The sequence below is a fragment of the Labeo rohita genome, unplaced genomic scaffold (assembly GCF_022985175.1).
Source record: "Labeo rohita strain BAU-BD-2019 unplaced genomic scaffold, IGBB_LRoh.1.0 scaffold_612, whole genome shotgun sequence".
Classification (NCBI taxonomy): domain Eukaryota; kingdom Metazoa; phylum Chordata; class Actinopteri; order Cypriniformes; family Cyprinidae; genus Labeo; species Labeo rohita.
Genome location: NW_026129538.1, coordinates 25,372 through 43,179, shown reverse-complemented (window position 1 = coordinate 43,179; position 17,808 = coordinate 25,372). Strand labels below are relative to the sequence as shown.

Sequence of the window (17,808 nt, the reverse complement as noted above, 5' to 3'; positions counted from 1 at the left end):
GTAGTTTTTGAACTTTGTCACTTTAGTGCCACATTTCATCCGAAGGTCAGGCGACAGAAATAATAATAATGATTGTATCATCAGTACTTATATATATTTATTTATTTATTTTTAATTATTTTTTTTATTTATTTTTTTTTTGTAGCAGTGCATTCAGTTTGACCAATCACAGCCAATTCCTTGCAGTTCAATTTGGCCAATCAGAAACAAGCTATACAATTTGCAGGCAATTGTCCAATCACAGATTTTAAGGAGATGAGCACAAGTTGAGCGGGCAACGGATACGATATTTTAATGGAAATCATGTCATTTCCTAGCTATGCTTTATTTCCCTGACTCGGACATAGTGAAGGTGGACAGCACCGATATCATTTTAAGAGAACACAGACGAGGAGAGTACCAGGTCAGCTCCCGCGAACAACTCAGAAGTGAAGAGGGCTACATAGTGGTGCGCCTGACAAGTCGCGGCCGACATGGACAGACCAAGATACTGCCAGCAAAAATACTACTACTTGGTGGTAAGTTAAGTTTATTATTGTTACCGATTAGCAACTAGCTTTAAGATCACTTTGGGTGCATAAACTACTGTTCCACGTGGACAGTGTGCATATCTCAATGTTAGTACATGGACTATTGACGTTAACAGCAACACTTATTAACGTTAGGTCTAGAAACTTCTGATGCTTATTCTATAAAGTGACTTTTCCTGTTTGATTAAAGTATTTATAAAAGCATTGTCTGTTGTCTTTACTCATAAAAAGAGTAAACTTACTATGGGTTGATCAATAAATTAAGTTATAAGCACTATAATGTACACCAGTTACCATCAAATCAAATACAACTGCACACTGTGAAATTAAATGAAATGGTGTGTGTGTGTTATTGCTGTTTACAAAGACTTAATCATGAAGAGAGATGCTTTTAAGAGAGGAGAAGACATCTGGAAGACCACTGCAGAGAAAGGGAAAAAAACACCTGAAGCCATAAAGGTTTTAGATTTTATTTTTATTTATTTATTTTTATTTTTATTGGTGAAATGTTAGTTGTAACGTGTTGCTTTTAGAGTGCAAGTACATCTCAAAGTGCAGCTGATGCTGCAATGGGAGACAAACTTAAAAGAGACCTCCAGAACCTGCAAAGAAAGAAAGCACCAGTAACCTCTACTCCAATGTCAGATGACTCAGATAACACTGACATTGACCTGTTTGAAAATACAGAGCAGAGACAATCAAGGAAAAGAGTAAGCAGTGTTTGCATTTCATCTAAAATAATTGGTCATTTATTTATTTATTTATTTATTTTTTTTAATATGACTAATGGTTGGCTGCCACTTAATCTCAGAAGGAGATTCATAAAGCATGTTCTCTTTCAGGTGTCCAACTGGTTCCTTCAGTAGACTGAAATATGTAAAAGTATATTTTAGTAAGACTTGTTAATATAGATTTTGGTAAGATCTACCCAATTTTGAATCCTTTTGCCAAACTAACTGGGTATTTTAGAGTCGTTGTTGGTTATGTACACATCCATCCATAGAAAAAAAATGACTGACCATCTATACAACCATATGATTGTAGTTTGGGGCAACAGATATATGTGAAAATATCAATAATATATTTACAAGCATTTATTAAAAAAATGTAAATGGATGCTGCCTTTTTGGGACAGCAAAGTTCTTCCCTAAACCTACCCAATAGATTGATTATTAAACACTTGTTTAACACATTTATTAACATAATATTTAATTGTTATTTCCGAAATATTTCTGATGTTCCGATATATATATATATATATATATATATATATATATATATATTAGAGTATTTTCGTCTTAGCCAGTATGGAAAGGAAAAGTCATCTTGGTGACTCTTTATTAACAGCTATGTCAATATAAGGCAATGTAACCTTTTTAGCCACATTACCATTATGGTATATGATTGTTTGTTATATTTAGAAATTTAACAAAACCTTATTAGCCGTAACCAACTTGCCATTATCCTTAGAATTTCCTGTCTTTGCACAACAAAAGTTTTAAAGTTACAGCAATGCTTCTTTAGAAAATACATTTTATTGAATCAATAGACCTTCATTAACTAAAAATGAAATGTGTGTTGTTGTTTTTTTATTTATTTTTGTCTTGTAGAGCTTCCTGGGATTGTATCATCTGTCAAAGATGTCCTAGAGTCCATGAAAAGAGGCCCATACAGCTCAAGATCAAGTTCCAGTGAGCTGTCTCTTGCTGAATCCTCAGAAATGGTCAGGAAAAAAGTTATGATAATAAATTCATGACAGTAATAATTATTTTGTGTTTTTGTATATGCTTAACCATTTAGAAAATCCATTAGCATAGTCATTGCTTTATATTTGAATTAAAAAGTAAACAGTTTATAATAGTTAATTACCCAGATTTCTCTTGCTGATTCAGATGTCACAGTGTCCAAGAGGATGTATGACAGACTGAATAAGTCACGAGTTTCTCTTTTTATGCAAGAACTAGCCACTCTAATTTTTGGAAAAGAGAAACTAGCAAGATGTACTCTTACAGGGAAATTGGGGCTTCAGACCTCGAAAGACCAATTGGATCCTCACAAGGTCACTGTTCTCATACAGTATGTGTACTAGCAAATATTAATACCATAAATATTTATGCATTATATAGTAATAGTTCGCAGTGTAATTTTTCATTTGCAGTTAAACTAAATGTTTTTTTTTTTTTTTTTTTTTTTTTTGCTGAAATACTGTGAAACACAGTCAGGTCCATATATAAGAGTTAAGAATGTTAATAATGCTTTACTGGCAATGATGAAATCTGGACCCCTGGAGATTCGCTACTTTCCAGCATAGACCAGGCCTATCAAGTAAGGGTACTGTTGCCAGTGAAAACACAAGCCGGATCAGGGTTTACAGTCCTGAATTGTACTGTACTTTAACCAGACCACTAGGCATTAGAAAATGACTAAATGTGAAAACACATTGTGTTGTAAAACATTTTTTCTGTTTTTGTAACATGGGTTAATTTTGCTGAAATTTTTACAGTTTCTTTTTCCCCTTTCACAGACACTGTGATAAAAGAGTTCCCAAAGACGACAGTGTTTGAGGTGCGGGCCCTCATTTGGAGGAAGTGCAACAACGAGTCAACCTCAAAGAACAGTCACTCTCCACTGGAAGGATGAAGATGTGATGTTTGAGTTGTTACAGTTCTTGGTTAACTGTTTGGCTATTGCTAATTTGTTAAAAATGCATTTGTTTGTCTTCTGTGGCTCCATATGTGGTTCAATTGTTTGATGCCATTGCTAGTTTCCTACAAATGCTCTTCAGTGACTTATTTTTTATTATTCTTATTTTGTGGTAAATGGAGCTCTGCAGATCACTTATCTTTATTTTTTGTGAACATATTTTGGCTAAAAAATTGTCAAATTAAATAAAAGTTTTGTACTTTTAAAAAATGTGTATTTGATACTGTCTTTACAAAAACAGTAGTTTGCATTATATTTGTAATATATTAAACTTTTGTTATAAAAACTATATTTTTAATATAAAAAAAAATGTATTATTGGCATACTAAATGGGTTTTTTAAATGTATATTTTTAATATATTAAACCTATATTTCTGGCATATTAAATGATTTTGTAAAATATATTTTTAATATATTAATAGTGAATTCTTCAGTGTTATGAAAATACATTATAAATGTAAATATACTGGGAATGCATTAATTATTAGCTTAAAATAACTTTGTAATGTACTTCTAGTACAACATTTAAGTGTACTCTAAATAAAATTAAGGGAAGTATAGTTAAAATACACTAAATGTACTTGAAGTGGGTCCATTTTAACACAATTTTAATACATTAAATATATTGCAAATAGATTAAAATTGATCTTAAACATATCTTGAAATGCACTTAATATACTTAAAGTTGTTTCAAAATAATACATTTAATATGTACTTAGTATAGTGCAATTTCAATATATTAAGTATGTCCAAAAAAGTACAATGTAAATATATTTCTTTTTCACCTGGGAGATAACAAGTTCACTTAGGGTGTATTCACTTTTGTTGCCAGCTGTTTTGATAGTAATGGCTGTATGTTAAGCTGTTTTTAGGGGACAGTGCCATACAAGCTGCACATTGACTACTCTAAAATATATCCAAGTTTCATTTCTATAGTATGGTCCCTTGAGAAGATATACTTAAATGACTGCTGAAATGTGAGGGGTGTACTTTGTGAGATACTGTGCTTGGTTTCCACATGCACTTATCACTGGATCAACAGTTGGAACTGTTTCCTCAGTTCAGTGTACTGCTGGAATAACTGGAGTGCTGAATGAGTTGGCAAAAACCAGCATCATAGGACCATATATGCTGGTATATTGGCTCATTTTGAGGTAGAGTGATTGTCAGGCATGTCCGAAAGTGAGTTTTGATTGAGTAACTTGTAGATCTGTGCTCTTGAATTGCAAAGTGATTGCGGTTTAGTGAGATTTGGTGAATTTTATATCTGAGCTGATGTTGGCTACAGATAAGGTCTTAATAGTAGGTGACTTTAACATCCATGTTGATAATAAAAAACGATGCACTGGCAGCAGCATTTACAGACATTCTAAATTCTATTGGAGTTAGACAACACGTGTCCCACTCATTGTCGAAATCATACTCTAGACTTAATACTGTCACATGGAATTGATGTCAATGCCGTTGAGATTCTGCAGCAAAGTGATGATATCTCTGATCATTATCTAGTCTCGTGTATTCTCCAGATGACTAAAACTGTAAATTCAACTCCTTATTACAAGTATGGTAGAACCATCACTTCTACTACAAAAGATTGCTTTCTAAGTAGTCTTCCTGACTTATCTGAATTCCTCAGCATGTCCAATAGCTCAGAAAAACGTGATGATGTAACAGAAACTATTGACTCTCTTTTTTCCAGGACTCTAGATACGGTCACTCCTCTGTGCCAAAGGAAGATTAAGGAAAACAGTCCGACCCTGTGGTATAACGAGCACACTCGCGCCCTAAAGAGAGCTGGAGGAAAACAAAATTAGAGGTTTTTCGTACTGCTTGGCGTGAATGTACCCTATCGTATAGAAAAGCATTAAAATCTGCAAGATCTGATTACTTTTCGACTCTTTTAGAAGATAACAAACATAACCCTAGGTATTTATTCAATACAGTGGCTAAGTTAACAAAAAATAAAGAACCAACAGGCACTAACTATGCCCATCAGCATAGCAGTAATGATTTTATGAACTACTTTACTTCCAAGATCGATACTATTAGAAATTGTCACCATGCAGCCGTCAATTACAGTGTCGCATCAGATAGCACGCCATAGATCTCCTGGGGAACAATTCCACTCATTCTCTACTATAGGTCAGGAAGAATTGTATAAATTTGTTAAATCATCTAAACTAACAACGTGTATGCTAGACCCTATTCTATCTAGGCTACTAAAAGACTTGCTTCCAGATCTCATAGATCCTCTTCTGAATATTATTAATTCATCACTGTCATTAGGATATGTCCCCAAAACCTTTAAACTGGCTGCTATTAAGCCTCTCATTAAAAAACCACAACTTGACCCCAACGAATTACTTAATTATAGACCTGTCTCGAATCTCCCATTTCTGTCAAAAATATTAGAAAAGGTTGTATCCTCACAATTATCTTCCTTCCTACAGAAAAATGATATCTGTGAGGATTTCCAGTCAAGTTTTAGACCATACCATAGTACTGAGATTGCTCTTATTAGAGTTACAAATGATCTACTCTTGTCATCTGATCGTGGTTGTATCTCTCTGTTAGTGCTACTGGATCTTGACCACAACATTCTCTTGAATAGACTTGAAAATTATGTTGGCATTAGTGGTAGTGCATTGGCGTGGTTCAAATCGTACTTATCTGACCGTCATCAGTTCGTGGCAGTAAATGAAGAGTTATCATATCGGTCACAAGTGCAATATGGAGTACCGCAAGGCTCAGTACTAGGGCCATTACTTTTTACACTTTACATGTTACCCTTGGGCGATATCACCAGGAAATATGGTGTTAGCTTTCACTGTTATGCTGATGATACTCAGCTCTATATTTCTTCGCGGCCCGACGAAACATACCAATTTGAAAAACTAACGGATTGTGTAGTTGAGTTAAAAAATTGGATGACAAGTAATTTCTTACTGCTAAATTCTGAAAAAACAGAGGTGTTAATTATTGGACCTAAAACCTCAGCGTGTAATAGCCTAAAACACTGTCTAATACTTGATGGCTGTTCTGTCAATTCTTCATCATCAGTTAGGAACCTAGGTGTGCTATTTGATGGCAGTCTTTCCTTTAAAAATCACATCTCTAGTATTTGCAAAACTGCATTTTCCCATCTCAAAAATATATCTAAATTACGACCTATGCTCTCAATGTCAAATGCTGAAACATTAATGCATGCATTTATGACCTCAAGGTTAGATTATTGTAATGCTTTATTGGGTGGTTGTTCTGCTCGCTTAATAAACAAACTCCAGCTGGTCCAAAATGCAGCAGCTAGAGTTCTTACTAGAACCAAAAAGTATGATCATATTAGCCTGGTTCTGTCAACACTGCACTGGCTCCTTATTAAACATTGTATAGATTTTAAAATCTTGCTAATTACTTATAAAGCCCCGAATGGTTTAGCTCCTCAGTACCTGAGCAAGCTCTTATCTTATAGTCCCTCATGTCCGCTGCGTTCTCAAAACTCTGGCAATTTGATAATACCTAGAATATCAAAATCAACCGCGGGCGGCAGATCATTTTCTTATCTAGCGTCCAAACTCTGTAACAATCTACCCAACACTGTTCGGGACACAGACACACTCTGTCAGTTTAAATCTAGATTAAAGACCCATCTCTTTAACCTTGCTTACACATAACACATCAACATATTCTTATCATTCAAATCCGTTAAAGGGGTCATCAGATGCCCATTTTCCACAAGTTGATATGATTCTTTAGTACATGATTCTTTATGTATTTGATTAACTACCTTAACCTGAAAATTGAGTGTTTATTGTTGCCCTTTTGCACTGTTGATGTACTATTTCCTATTTAATACTGTACAGCCGCCTTGTCACAATTCTGTATTGTTAAAGGCGGTATATAAATAAAGGTGACTTGACTTGAACTGGTTCAGCTAGTTCACCAAAAACAAATAGTTCAAAAGAACGATTTGTTTAGGAACCAGACATCACTCTAGAGTGTTTGCCTGAGGCTATGGATTACAGTTAAAAATGTAAATAATGTTCAGTTTCTTGCACAGACCAATCGTTTTGCTTTATAAAACCACAAAATACATGCCTGGGAGCCACGGGTATTAATTTTGTGTTCCTTGGTATGCTTTTATTTATTCTCAAAAACGAGCAGTCATTGACTTTTCATTGCATTTTCATTGCTTTTCATTGCATTTTATGAATCATGGTTTCATCTTAAAACTTCTTCACTGTTCTATTGAAGAAAAAAGTCCTGGGTGAGTAAAATAAAAGCAAAATTTCATTTTGGGGTGAACTATCCCTTTAAGTAAAGGGATTAAAATAGCATATGACATGTAGTAGAGATGACATTTACCTCTGACAGTGATCTTCACAGTCTTGCTTGAATCAGATGAATCAGCTGGATTGGGTAATGTTGCTTTGAACACATTGGGCTCCATTTCCAGTCTGAAGTAGAAGAGGTCTTAATGATTCTTTATGATGTTATAAAAAACAGTGGTGCAGTTCCTTTCATTGAGATCTCCAGTCATCTGGATGTAACTGAATCCTCTTATAACGTTTTTACTGCTGTTAAAGGCTATAAAACTGTATTGGCCAAACTGTTTGTTTTTCAGTCAGATGCCATAAATAAAATTTGCCCTTTTATGTTTGTTCTTAAAATCAGGGACACTGAATGTGCAAGGAATCACCACACAAGAACAAAACATCTAAATGACACAATTTGTGTAAGAATTTTTATTGACCACCAGATGGCGTAGTAGAGAACTGTATCAAAAGCTTCAAAACATCAACACAGTTTGTTGTAAAAGCCTCACTGCTTCAAAAGCCTCATTCGGTACATCCCTACCGCCTGGAGCTCTTTTATATGTTTTGGCTCTGCCCACTTTTAGAATATACCATTTTAGGGGAAGATCTACAAGTTATATGACAAAGAAAGTACAAACAAACATACCTACCTAGCATTCAACTCCACAGCATATAACATTAAAATCCACTGCAAATGTAACACAACTCTAAACAAGTAAAACAAGACATATAAAGAAACACTTACAACCTAACTTCTCCTCCTCCCCTGAGCAATCAGAACCAGATGGAGTAATCTATCATGAGCAAATGCTAGGTTTAAATATGGCTTCTTTCCAAATGCACAAGTTTGGCAAGTGAGAGGTAAACCACCAGGTATGTACAGCGATTTTAAATAAATTGCAATGAAAACTAGATGTATAAAGTATATGAGTTATGTCTTTGAGTTAAGATGCTGAAACAATAATATATCACTTAAACATTAAACATTCAAATGAGCCAAACACTAAACAAACAAACAGTATAACTAGCAACTTGGAACAGTTAATGGTGGGGTGATACAACACCAAACCCGGAGGTATAAACACAAACTATGTAAAGATGGTATATTTGCTTTGCCGGCATTTAGTTTGTGTGTATGCATAATGATGAAAACAGTTTGTGTGTGTAGAGGCCCACACTTAGTCCCTTGAATATTAAAGTCCTGGGTCACGGTTAGTCTGTGACCGTAAGTGTGAAATGTAAGTGTAAGATATCATTCACACTGATAGCAATTCAGCTGATCTGAATTAAAGTGCATTTGCACACTCATTCATAGATTATCATTGTATGTATTATCTATATTATCTACATTATGCCAACTGAAACAGTCAGAAACCGCTTGCCTGTGATCTAACCATATGAGGGAGCATCTACTGACCGCAGAAGAGCTAATGTTGTCTTTGTGCTCATTGTGGCTGATACACAAGTCTGCAAAACTACAACCCGCAAATTCACACCATTTATAAAATGAAAGCATTTTTAAACGTCATCCTTTAGTCTTTTTTATAAATGACTATAGTGATGTACCACTGACTGCCAAAGCCTTTCTGTATTCATTTTCTTAGTATAAAACTATATACTAAAATACTTTATTGTGACTTTGATTTGTTTTGTTTTTTTTCTGTAAAAATGTCAGATGGTGTAAAGTTAAAGCAATAACCAGTCAATAGGATGTATTTTCAAAGTCTAGGTCAGAATATATAACCCATTACACAAATAATGATTGATAATAGACATAAATCATATCACAACAATACTGTTCAAAAAGAAAATGTATTTATCAACATCAGTTCTCACAAGCTCTCTTCATAGTAGGTGATAAGTAGCAGCATATAGTGCAATTATAGCTGCGTTTATGACTTTTAAGATTAATGGGGAAAACTGCATAATCATAACCAACCAGAACTAAGAATGACTTATTAAATCACATGTGCATGACTTATTAAATCACATGTGCATGACTAAAGAAATTTGTATTAGCTGATCTGGTCACTGTATGAAGTCAAACATTAGCAACTCAGTTTTATATAACTGTGACGTATAAGCTAACACAAGCACAATGCTGAGTACATATTAAAATAGGCTGTTTCAAAATGGCATTTGCTAAAAGACAATAAGAATGAACACAAAAAATAAGGTAATGTCAAACGTGGAAAGTCAATGCATGAACGTATAGTTGATATTACTGATAAATCTAAGCATTTGTATGCAAACTTTTGTTCAGCGCTCATCAATAAAACTAACCATACTGTACATCCATTGAATGCAGAGGAGCTTCTGTGCTTATTGTGACTAGTGCACAAAACTGCAACACATAAACCCACAACTTCACACCATTTTAAGACTGAATGGTGCCATCTGTGAGACAAAGATGTATTCTTAGGTTAAAAAACCTGTGAGTAATCCCTAAAATCAGAGGAAATGATTGTAAGCCTAAACTTCACATAAACTATACACTGTTTCTTCAAATCTGATTGGTTGATCATAATGTTGTTCTAGGGTCAACAAAGATGTTGATCCAGGAACATGTCGTACTTGGTAAAATTAGGTTCTGCTGATGTCATGTATGTAACGCCACACCAGCAGAGGGAGCCCTTGCCCATGTACTGACTGTTTTCTGCTCCCTCTGCTGCTTCTTTGGTTACTTCCTGTTTGGTGGCCATTTAAGGAGGGCCATGCCAAACAGGCCTCGCAAAGTATTGTTTTGCCTGTGTGGACTCTACCAAGCGTTTTCCCCGTTTCATTGCCTTATTGTGTTATTTCCACGGTTATTATTTTGTTTCATAGTCATAGTTTGGCCTTGTTTTCATTGCCATAGCTTTTGTCTAGTTTCTTTGCCTTGTTCATTTGTTACTTTGGACTGCTCACTGGTATTTTGACGTTCTGCCTGTTTATTGGATTACGCTCTTGTCTTGCCCTGAATATCACTGTTTGTTGGAGATCGACCTTACCTGTCTGACCACATTCTGTTCAATAAAGCTCGCAATTGGATCTATTCGTGCTTCTGACAAGTCATGTTACAATGTATCACTGACCTCCTTTTGTACTTACAGGAAAACACACAAAAAACATTTTGCCCTTGAAACATTTTTATTTGTTACATATATTTATTTGGTTTCAATATTAGAAAAAGTCATTATTTGACTTGTATTCCTTTTTTTGCTCTAAAAAGCACATGAGCACATAAATCCTAACTCAGCTGAGTATACTCTATTTCTGTGTATTCGTCATGGTTGAAGAGTTTTTCTGTGGCACAATAGTTCTGTTCCTTTGAAGAGACTTATGTCAGTCTCTTCATAATACATGATAACCAGTGTTTCATCATCAGAAGTTATCTGTTCATTGATCATGATATCTCTGACAATGTTGACATAATCAGCATCTGTGTTATTAACCTGTGTACAATAAAAACAAATTTCAAATATGTTTTATGTAGGGATGTAACGATAATCGCACGATGTCGTGAGGCGATTTTGAATCCCGATTGTGAATCCCGATTTTGGCGTAGCTTGTCAGTGCTTTACGGCTCTGTGTATTACTTGCCGCTCCAGCTGAACGCACGTGATGGAGCTTTACTACTAATCAAAGTACCGGCTTCATTGACTAAACGCGCCTCACGACATCGTGCGATTATCGTTACAGCCCTAGTTTTATGTGCAAATGTTTTATAATTTTAAATGTTTTATTTTGTAACATCTTTCACACAATCAGTATATAAAATTGATTATTTTCAATAAATAAATCTAAAGAGGTAGGCATCTAAGTAGGCAAAATGTTTTTGATCATAATGTGGTACAGATCTGTTTTTCTTAATGGTAAGATCAGCACAAACCACATCGTATTAGATTTATTCCATTTTGATTTGGGCCATGTCTATAAGGTATTAAATCAAACACAGGTTTGATGTTTTGTAATGCAACCTCAGCCTGAACAGTCTTTCAGCTTTATGGGTGTGGACAAGAAATGTCCCAATATGGCAACATCCATTTACACTGAATAAGTTGTTAGTATTGCATACTGTTTTCACACTGAGTTGCAACTAGTATCTGCCACTTATTCACTATGGGGTGTACCTTATTTTGTCATACTGAAGATGGCATCCCCATTGGAAAAAGTTCAGACCCTAATACCCTATTTTGTCTCTGCCATGCAATTCCCTTCAACTCAGTACATTTGGTCTTTTATCTAATACATGAACTGAGCTGATTTGATTGACAGGGTTCCTATTCAGTGTTAATAATATGTGCAGAACTGGAATTGAGAACTTAAGAGCAATGACAGTGATTTACAAAAATCTTGTTGTTCGCTCGGTGGTGTGAAGTGACTGATCCATGAGGAAACATTTCGCACTGTTCATAGCATATGATAAAACATAAATGAAGCTGGTTGTTTTTTTTATGACCAAATTACACATTTCAGTTTTTTTAAAACTGAAATTTTACACTCTTTTTTAATTTTTTTTATTTTTTTATTTTTTTTTTAAAAAAAAACAAGGAATAGTGCACACACCTGATTTAGGGAATCTTCTTCTCCAACATTGTCTTCCCTGTGTGTCTTATTCCTGGTCCTGTTAGAGGAAATAAAGGGTACAACTGAAACCTTAACCTGACTGTGCAAGACTGAAGTGTTTTATAATAGTTGTTCTGGTCACTTTATGAGGTCAAATGCTTGCAACTCTCTTATGTTCTAACTGTGACCGACTCTAATCTAGCTCAAGCAAAATGCTCAGTACATTTTTCAAAATTACATTAACGATGATAAAGTAAATGTAAATGTATTCATCTAAATATAACTAAATGCCTTGTCCAAAGTCCAATAGCAGAGAGTGTGAGCACTGCCACAGTTCCTCCCACACAACCAGCAATCAAAGGCATAGAGTTGTCCATCTTATCCCGTTTCATGTAATTGCTGATGACTGATTGCCATGTTTATTCTGTGCTGTGCAGAAGTACAATCCTGTATTACTGTCATTTAGGATCAAAGTAATCTTCTTTCCCCGAGCTATTAGCATCTCCTGTCCACATTTGTACCAGGTGTAGTTCATGTGAGTTGATGGATTGCCTTTGCTTTCACAGGTCAAAGTCACATTAGTGCCAACAGAGACTGAAGTAGATGGATTGATGGTGATGTGAGTTTCTTTTGGAGAAACTTTAACAAAAACAAAAGCACATATATGGGATAAAAGTACAATATTTGCATTCAACATTTCTGTATAGCTGTAAAACATCATATTCTATGTTTAAGCTGCACTCTGTGCATTTAAGCAAGCACAGGTTGTAAAATTAAATAGCCAGTCACATCTCTTACACAGGACTCGTAGCATCACAGTGCTCTTTACAGTTGAGACATCAGATGTATTTCTTGTATATGTAGCAGTGCAGGAGATGATGTTCTTATGATTTTTGTATGAAGCTTTGAAGGTCACATTTGAAAACACTGACTGGGTTTTATCAGGTTTCTCCTGTAACTGTGTTGTAATGTTGGCAGATTCTGGGATGTTAGACCAGGATATTGTAGGAGGTTTTTCAGGGCAGGGGGCTTCAGCAAAGCAGCTCAGATTGACTGTAGTTCCTTCCATCACTTTTTCCAGATCAGTGGGTGTAAGGATGGGAGATGGTGAATCTACAGAATAAATTACTGTAGTTCATCATTAAGAAAACATATGTATTATGTCTGTAATTGTCACACCTTTGGACCTTTTTGTTGTGTTTTCATACTTCATGTGTTCATTGATCCAGTTTTTGTCTCTCTTTGATTAGTTAGTTCACCTTTGTCTCGTTAATCATCCTCACCTGTCTGTCCCTCATTAGCACCCCTACTTTAGTTTGAGTCTGTTCAGTTTGTCCTTGTCCAGTCTACTACATCCCTATGTGTGCCTCCTGCCTGCCTGTTTATGAATTTTCTCCCTTTTGTGGATTAATTAGAGACTATGACTTAATGTTCTTCTTCCTTGTGCATTTGGAGCAGGAGGAGCCAGTTTACCCTCTTGTGGATTAATTAAAGACCATTTTACTTGATCTTCTTCTTTGTGCGTTTATTTCACGTAGCATAACAGTAATGTTTACATGTGCATTTATTTATTTATCATGTTTTTGTACATCTGAGCCACTGAAAACGCAGAGTATTAACATTACTTTCAAAGGAAATATGCCCGGCGATCTACATAAATATGTATGTTCTATGTTCGCGCGAATCATTCGTGATCCAGCTTCACCTACAGCAGAAGTGAGCATAAGGGTTTTTAAGCATCTTTGCAAATTGCCTTTCTTAATAATGTGTTAGTTAGCAAGTTTCATGGATAAAGTAAATAGAACTTTAAAGGTATAGTTAATCCAAAAATGAGAATTTGTTGTTAATCTACTCCCCCTTAGCCAATCCAAGATGTTGGTGACTTTTTTTCTTCAGTAGAACAGTAAAGAAGACTTTTAGCTCAAACCGTGGTCCTTGGTAATTAAAAAAAAAATGCAAGTCAGCGGCTGCCCGTTTTTAAGAATAAAAAAGCATACCAAGAAACACATAATTACCACGAGTGGTTCCTGACAAAATACTGTGGTCTTATAAAGTGTAACAATTGGTCTGTGCAAAAAACTGAATATTATTTACAAAATTATTACCTGTAATCCATAGGCTCAGGCAAAAAGGGGAAATCTGATTCTTTTCCACAGACTGATTCTTTCAGACGTTTCCTTTTTATGAACTGGTTCATTTCACTAGTTTGCTTACAAAATCTTGTAATGACGAAACATGTATGTAATTATATTATTAAAGCACCCAATAATTATGTGAAACATGGATGTTTTACATGTCTAAAGCATATGAAGTGAAGTCTTCATGCTCAACAAAGAAAATTTACGCTTTCATACACATGCTTGCTTCATGTGTGTGCTTATCACCAGCTCATCAGTCTTCAGTCCGAGTTAGAACTGTTTCCCCAGTTCAGTGTACTACTGAACTACTGCTGAATGAATTGACAAAAACCAGCATCAGAATCATCTATGCTGGTATATTTCAAGTCAGAATGAGAATGAGTGTTAGGCATGGCCAAATGTGAGTTTTGATTGAGTAACTTGTTGATCTGTGGTGCTTTTTACTGCAGACAGTAGCAAGATGGTGCCTGTGTGTTTGGCTGGCTGCTGCTATCTTTTTTATTTGTGTGGATGTTTGCCTGGTTTCCTAATTGTTGCACACTCTTGGTTTATGCCGACAGTCAGTCACTCCTGGATGTATAACTGTTTCAGACAGTTCAGTCCAATTTGGTGAATTGGTTTATTTAGTTACCATATTTTTTTATTTAGTAACTGGACTCCAGGCTATTTTCCCTGAGGCTATGGGTTACAGGTAATAAATAATGTTGTAAATAATGTTTTGTTTCTTGCACAGACGATTGTTTCACTTCAATATATTGTCAGGAGCCATGGGTATTAATTTTGGTATGCTTTTATTTGTTCTCAACAAATAAAGCCACTGGCTTGCAATTTATGAATCACCAAGGACCACAGTTTCAGCCAAAACCTTTACTGTTCTACCGAATAAAAAAGTCCTCTACATCTTAGATGGCCTAAGGGTGAGTAAATACATTTTTGGATGAACTATCCTTTTAAGTGAAGGCATACAAAAAAAAAAAAAAAATAAAAATAGTGTGGAGATGACATTTGAGATGACATTTACCTCTGACAATAATCTTCACAGTCTTACTCGAATCAGGTGAATCAGCTGTATTGGGGGTTAAATGTTGCTCTGAACACATTTGGCTCCATTTCTAGTCTGAAGTAGTAGAGGTCTGAATGATTCATCATGATGTTATAGAAGACAGTGGTGCAGTTCATCTCTTTAGTTTTTGCAGTCATCTGGATGTCACTGAATCCTCTAGTAATGTTTTTACTGCTATTAAAAGCTATAAAACTGTCTGGTTTTGCAAACTGTGATTTTGTTTTTTAGCCAGATCCCATAAAGTGATTTTGACCTGTTACGTTTTTCCTCAAAATTAGTGATGCTGAATTTGCAAGGAATCTGTACACAAGAGCCTGTCAGAGCTGTTACTGTCTGAGGCATCACAGCAGAGTAGATATAAAAAAAATAAATACAATAAAATCATTTTATTTATTTATTTATTTATATAATCATTTACTCATCCTCAATTTCCTTCAAACCTATGGATTTCATTTTATTTTAAAGATATTGTTTTCACACTGCTCATGTTCATAAAACAAAAGCGTACACTGAAATAAGGAAGTCAAGCCACATAAAGGACACATCAGCACCATTAAAGTAACTATGACTTATATATGACTTGTTTTCTACATTCAAAGACTTTTGAAGCCACATGATAACTTTATCTGAGGAACAGACAAAAAATAGTCTTTGCTCAATACATTTTCTTGATTTTTGTCCTTTGCCGATCACATGTCTGCCGACTATTTCGTTTCGGGTCGTCATATCACTAGTGGCTCTGCTGGTAAACGTTGTGATATAGTAAACTAATGAAATAATATGGACAAACCTGAATGAGTGTGTAGAAACACAGAGCTGATGATGATGAAGGACGTGATCTGGAGCACAGACATTTCTGTACCTCTGACACAAATACAGGAAACAAACAAAAGCATCAGCCAAAAAAAAAAACAAACAAATTGTTTTTACTCTGTCCACAACTGCAAGCCATGAATTGTACCTTATGCTTTTGTTAATACTGTGTTTAAATAAAGACTTCTGTTTTACCATGGAGAGTTAATAGTCAATGCAGACAGCAGATTCTCGATTAATATCTTTTAAATGAATAAGCATTGTCATGAACTTTCTTTACAACATTTTTCTAAGGATTCATACTTTAAAATTGGTCAGTTTGCAAGAAAAAAGCCTTACCTCAGAGCAGTGCAGTCAAAAATAGCAGAAGTTCATGAAGATGTCTTCCTCTCTGTAAGATCTCACTGACGTGAAGTACCACTGACTACCTTCCAACCGCACTACAGGGCGAGATATTACAAATCTCACTCTGTGATTAAACATCTATCATTTGCTTTAAGAGGATGGATGCCATAACGCAAGAATATGTTCATTTTAATAAGGAAAGGCAATGCAAGAATGTACTTGACAAGAGACCTGACCGTTTTGCACTGGGTAGAATGTGTGGACTGCAGAAGAGCTTTTGTTGTCTTTGTGCTCACTGTGACTAATACACAAGGCTGCAACACTGCAAGCCACAGGTTCACACCACTTATAAACTAAATGCTACCAGAGTGTTCTGGTGTTAAAAAAAAAAAGTCTCTTTTAGTCTCTTTATGACTAGTGATGCACCGTACCACTAACTGCCTGTAGAATTTCACAAGAAGACATGCAAAGCCATTCTGTATTCATTCTCTGAATAAGAAACTACATTCTTGTCACACCCCTGTGGACTGTTTTGTTGTTTTTTTCCTCCTTATTTGGTCTTCCTGTTCCGTTTCTTGTTGTGTCGTCACTTGTTAATCACGTACACCTGTGTGTGTCTCATTAGTGTTCCTATATAAGTTTGGCTCAGTTCCTTGTTCATCGTCCGTTCTTAATGTCATAATATGTTAGTTTCCGTTGTGTTGGCGTGTGGTTTCCCCTGCTGTTCCTGTTCCCATTTTTGGATTATTCTAATAAAGTACGTGTTCATCATTTCCTTGTGCTTGCTCCTCCTTTCCGCACACGACCCCTGACAGAAGAATGGGCCTAAAAAACACTATGACGGCTGAGGAAGCTTTTTGGGGTTTGCGGCAAGGCAGTCGGAGGTTGGAACGGTATGTGGAGGATTTCCTCGAGCTAGCTGTAATGCCACGCCAGCAGAAGGAGCCCTCACCCATTGACTCTCTGTTACCACTGCCTCTGCTGCTTCTTGGGTTACTTCCTGTTTGTTGGCCATTTAAGGAGGCCTATACCAAACAGGCTTTGCAAAGTATTGTTTAGCCTGTGCGGACTCTACCAAGCGTTTATCCTGTTTCATTGCCTTGTTTTTGCTATTTTAATGGTTTTGTTTCATTGTCATAGTTTTGCCTTGTTTTTTGCCATAGTTTTGTCTTGCTTCATTGCCATAGTTTTGCCTAGTTTCATAGCCCTGTTTATTTTGCTACTTTGGACTGCTCACTTGGATTGTGACCTTCTGCCTGTTTATTTGGAATACGCTTTTGTCTTGCCTTTGTATTACTGTTTGTTTGAAGATCGACCCTGCCTGTCTTGACTACGCTGTGTTTAATAAAGCTTGC

At 35.6% G+C, this 17,808-nt stretch overlaps 1 protein-coding gene and 1 long non-coding RNA gene across 2 annotated transcripts; one reads left to right on the top strand and one right to left on the bottom strand.

The window, feature by feature from the left end:
• Positions 1-1,085: 1,085 nt before the first annotated feature.
• LOC127161318 (uncharacterized) lies at positions 1,086-2,551 on the top strand. Its single transcript, XR_007827009.1, has 3 exons — positions 1,086-1,240; positions 2,141-2,253; positions 2,404-2,551. It is a non-coding gene; the product is annotated as an uncharacterized LOC127161318 (long non-coding RNA).
• Positions 2,552-10,614: 8,063 nt separating this feature from the next.
• On the bottom strand, positions 10,615-16,696 carry LOC127161320 (vascular cell adhesion protein 1-like). The gene is made up of 5 exons (XM_051104009.1): positions 16,448-16,696; positions 16,086-16,159; positions 12,893-13,207; positions 12,095-12,733; positions 10,615-10,980 (listed from the first exon to the last, which is right to left on the bottom strand). The coding sequence occupies exons 2-4, from the start codon at positions 16,147-16,149 to the stop codon at positions 12,483-12,485; spliced, it is 630 nt and encodes a 209-aa protein (XP_050959966.1). The 5' UTR covers positions 16,150-16,159; positions 16,448-16,696; the 3' UTR covers positions 10,615-10,980; positions 12,095-12,482.
• Between the last annotated feature and the right edge of the window lie 1,112 nt (positions 16,697-17,808).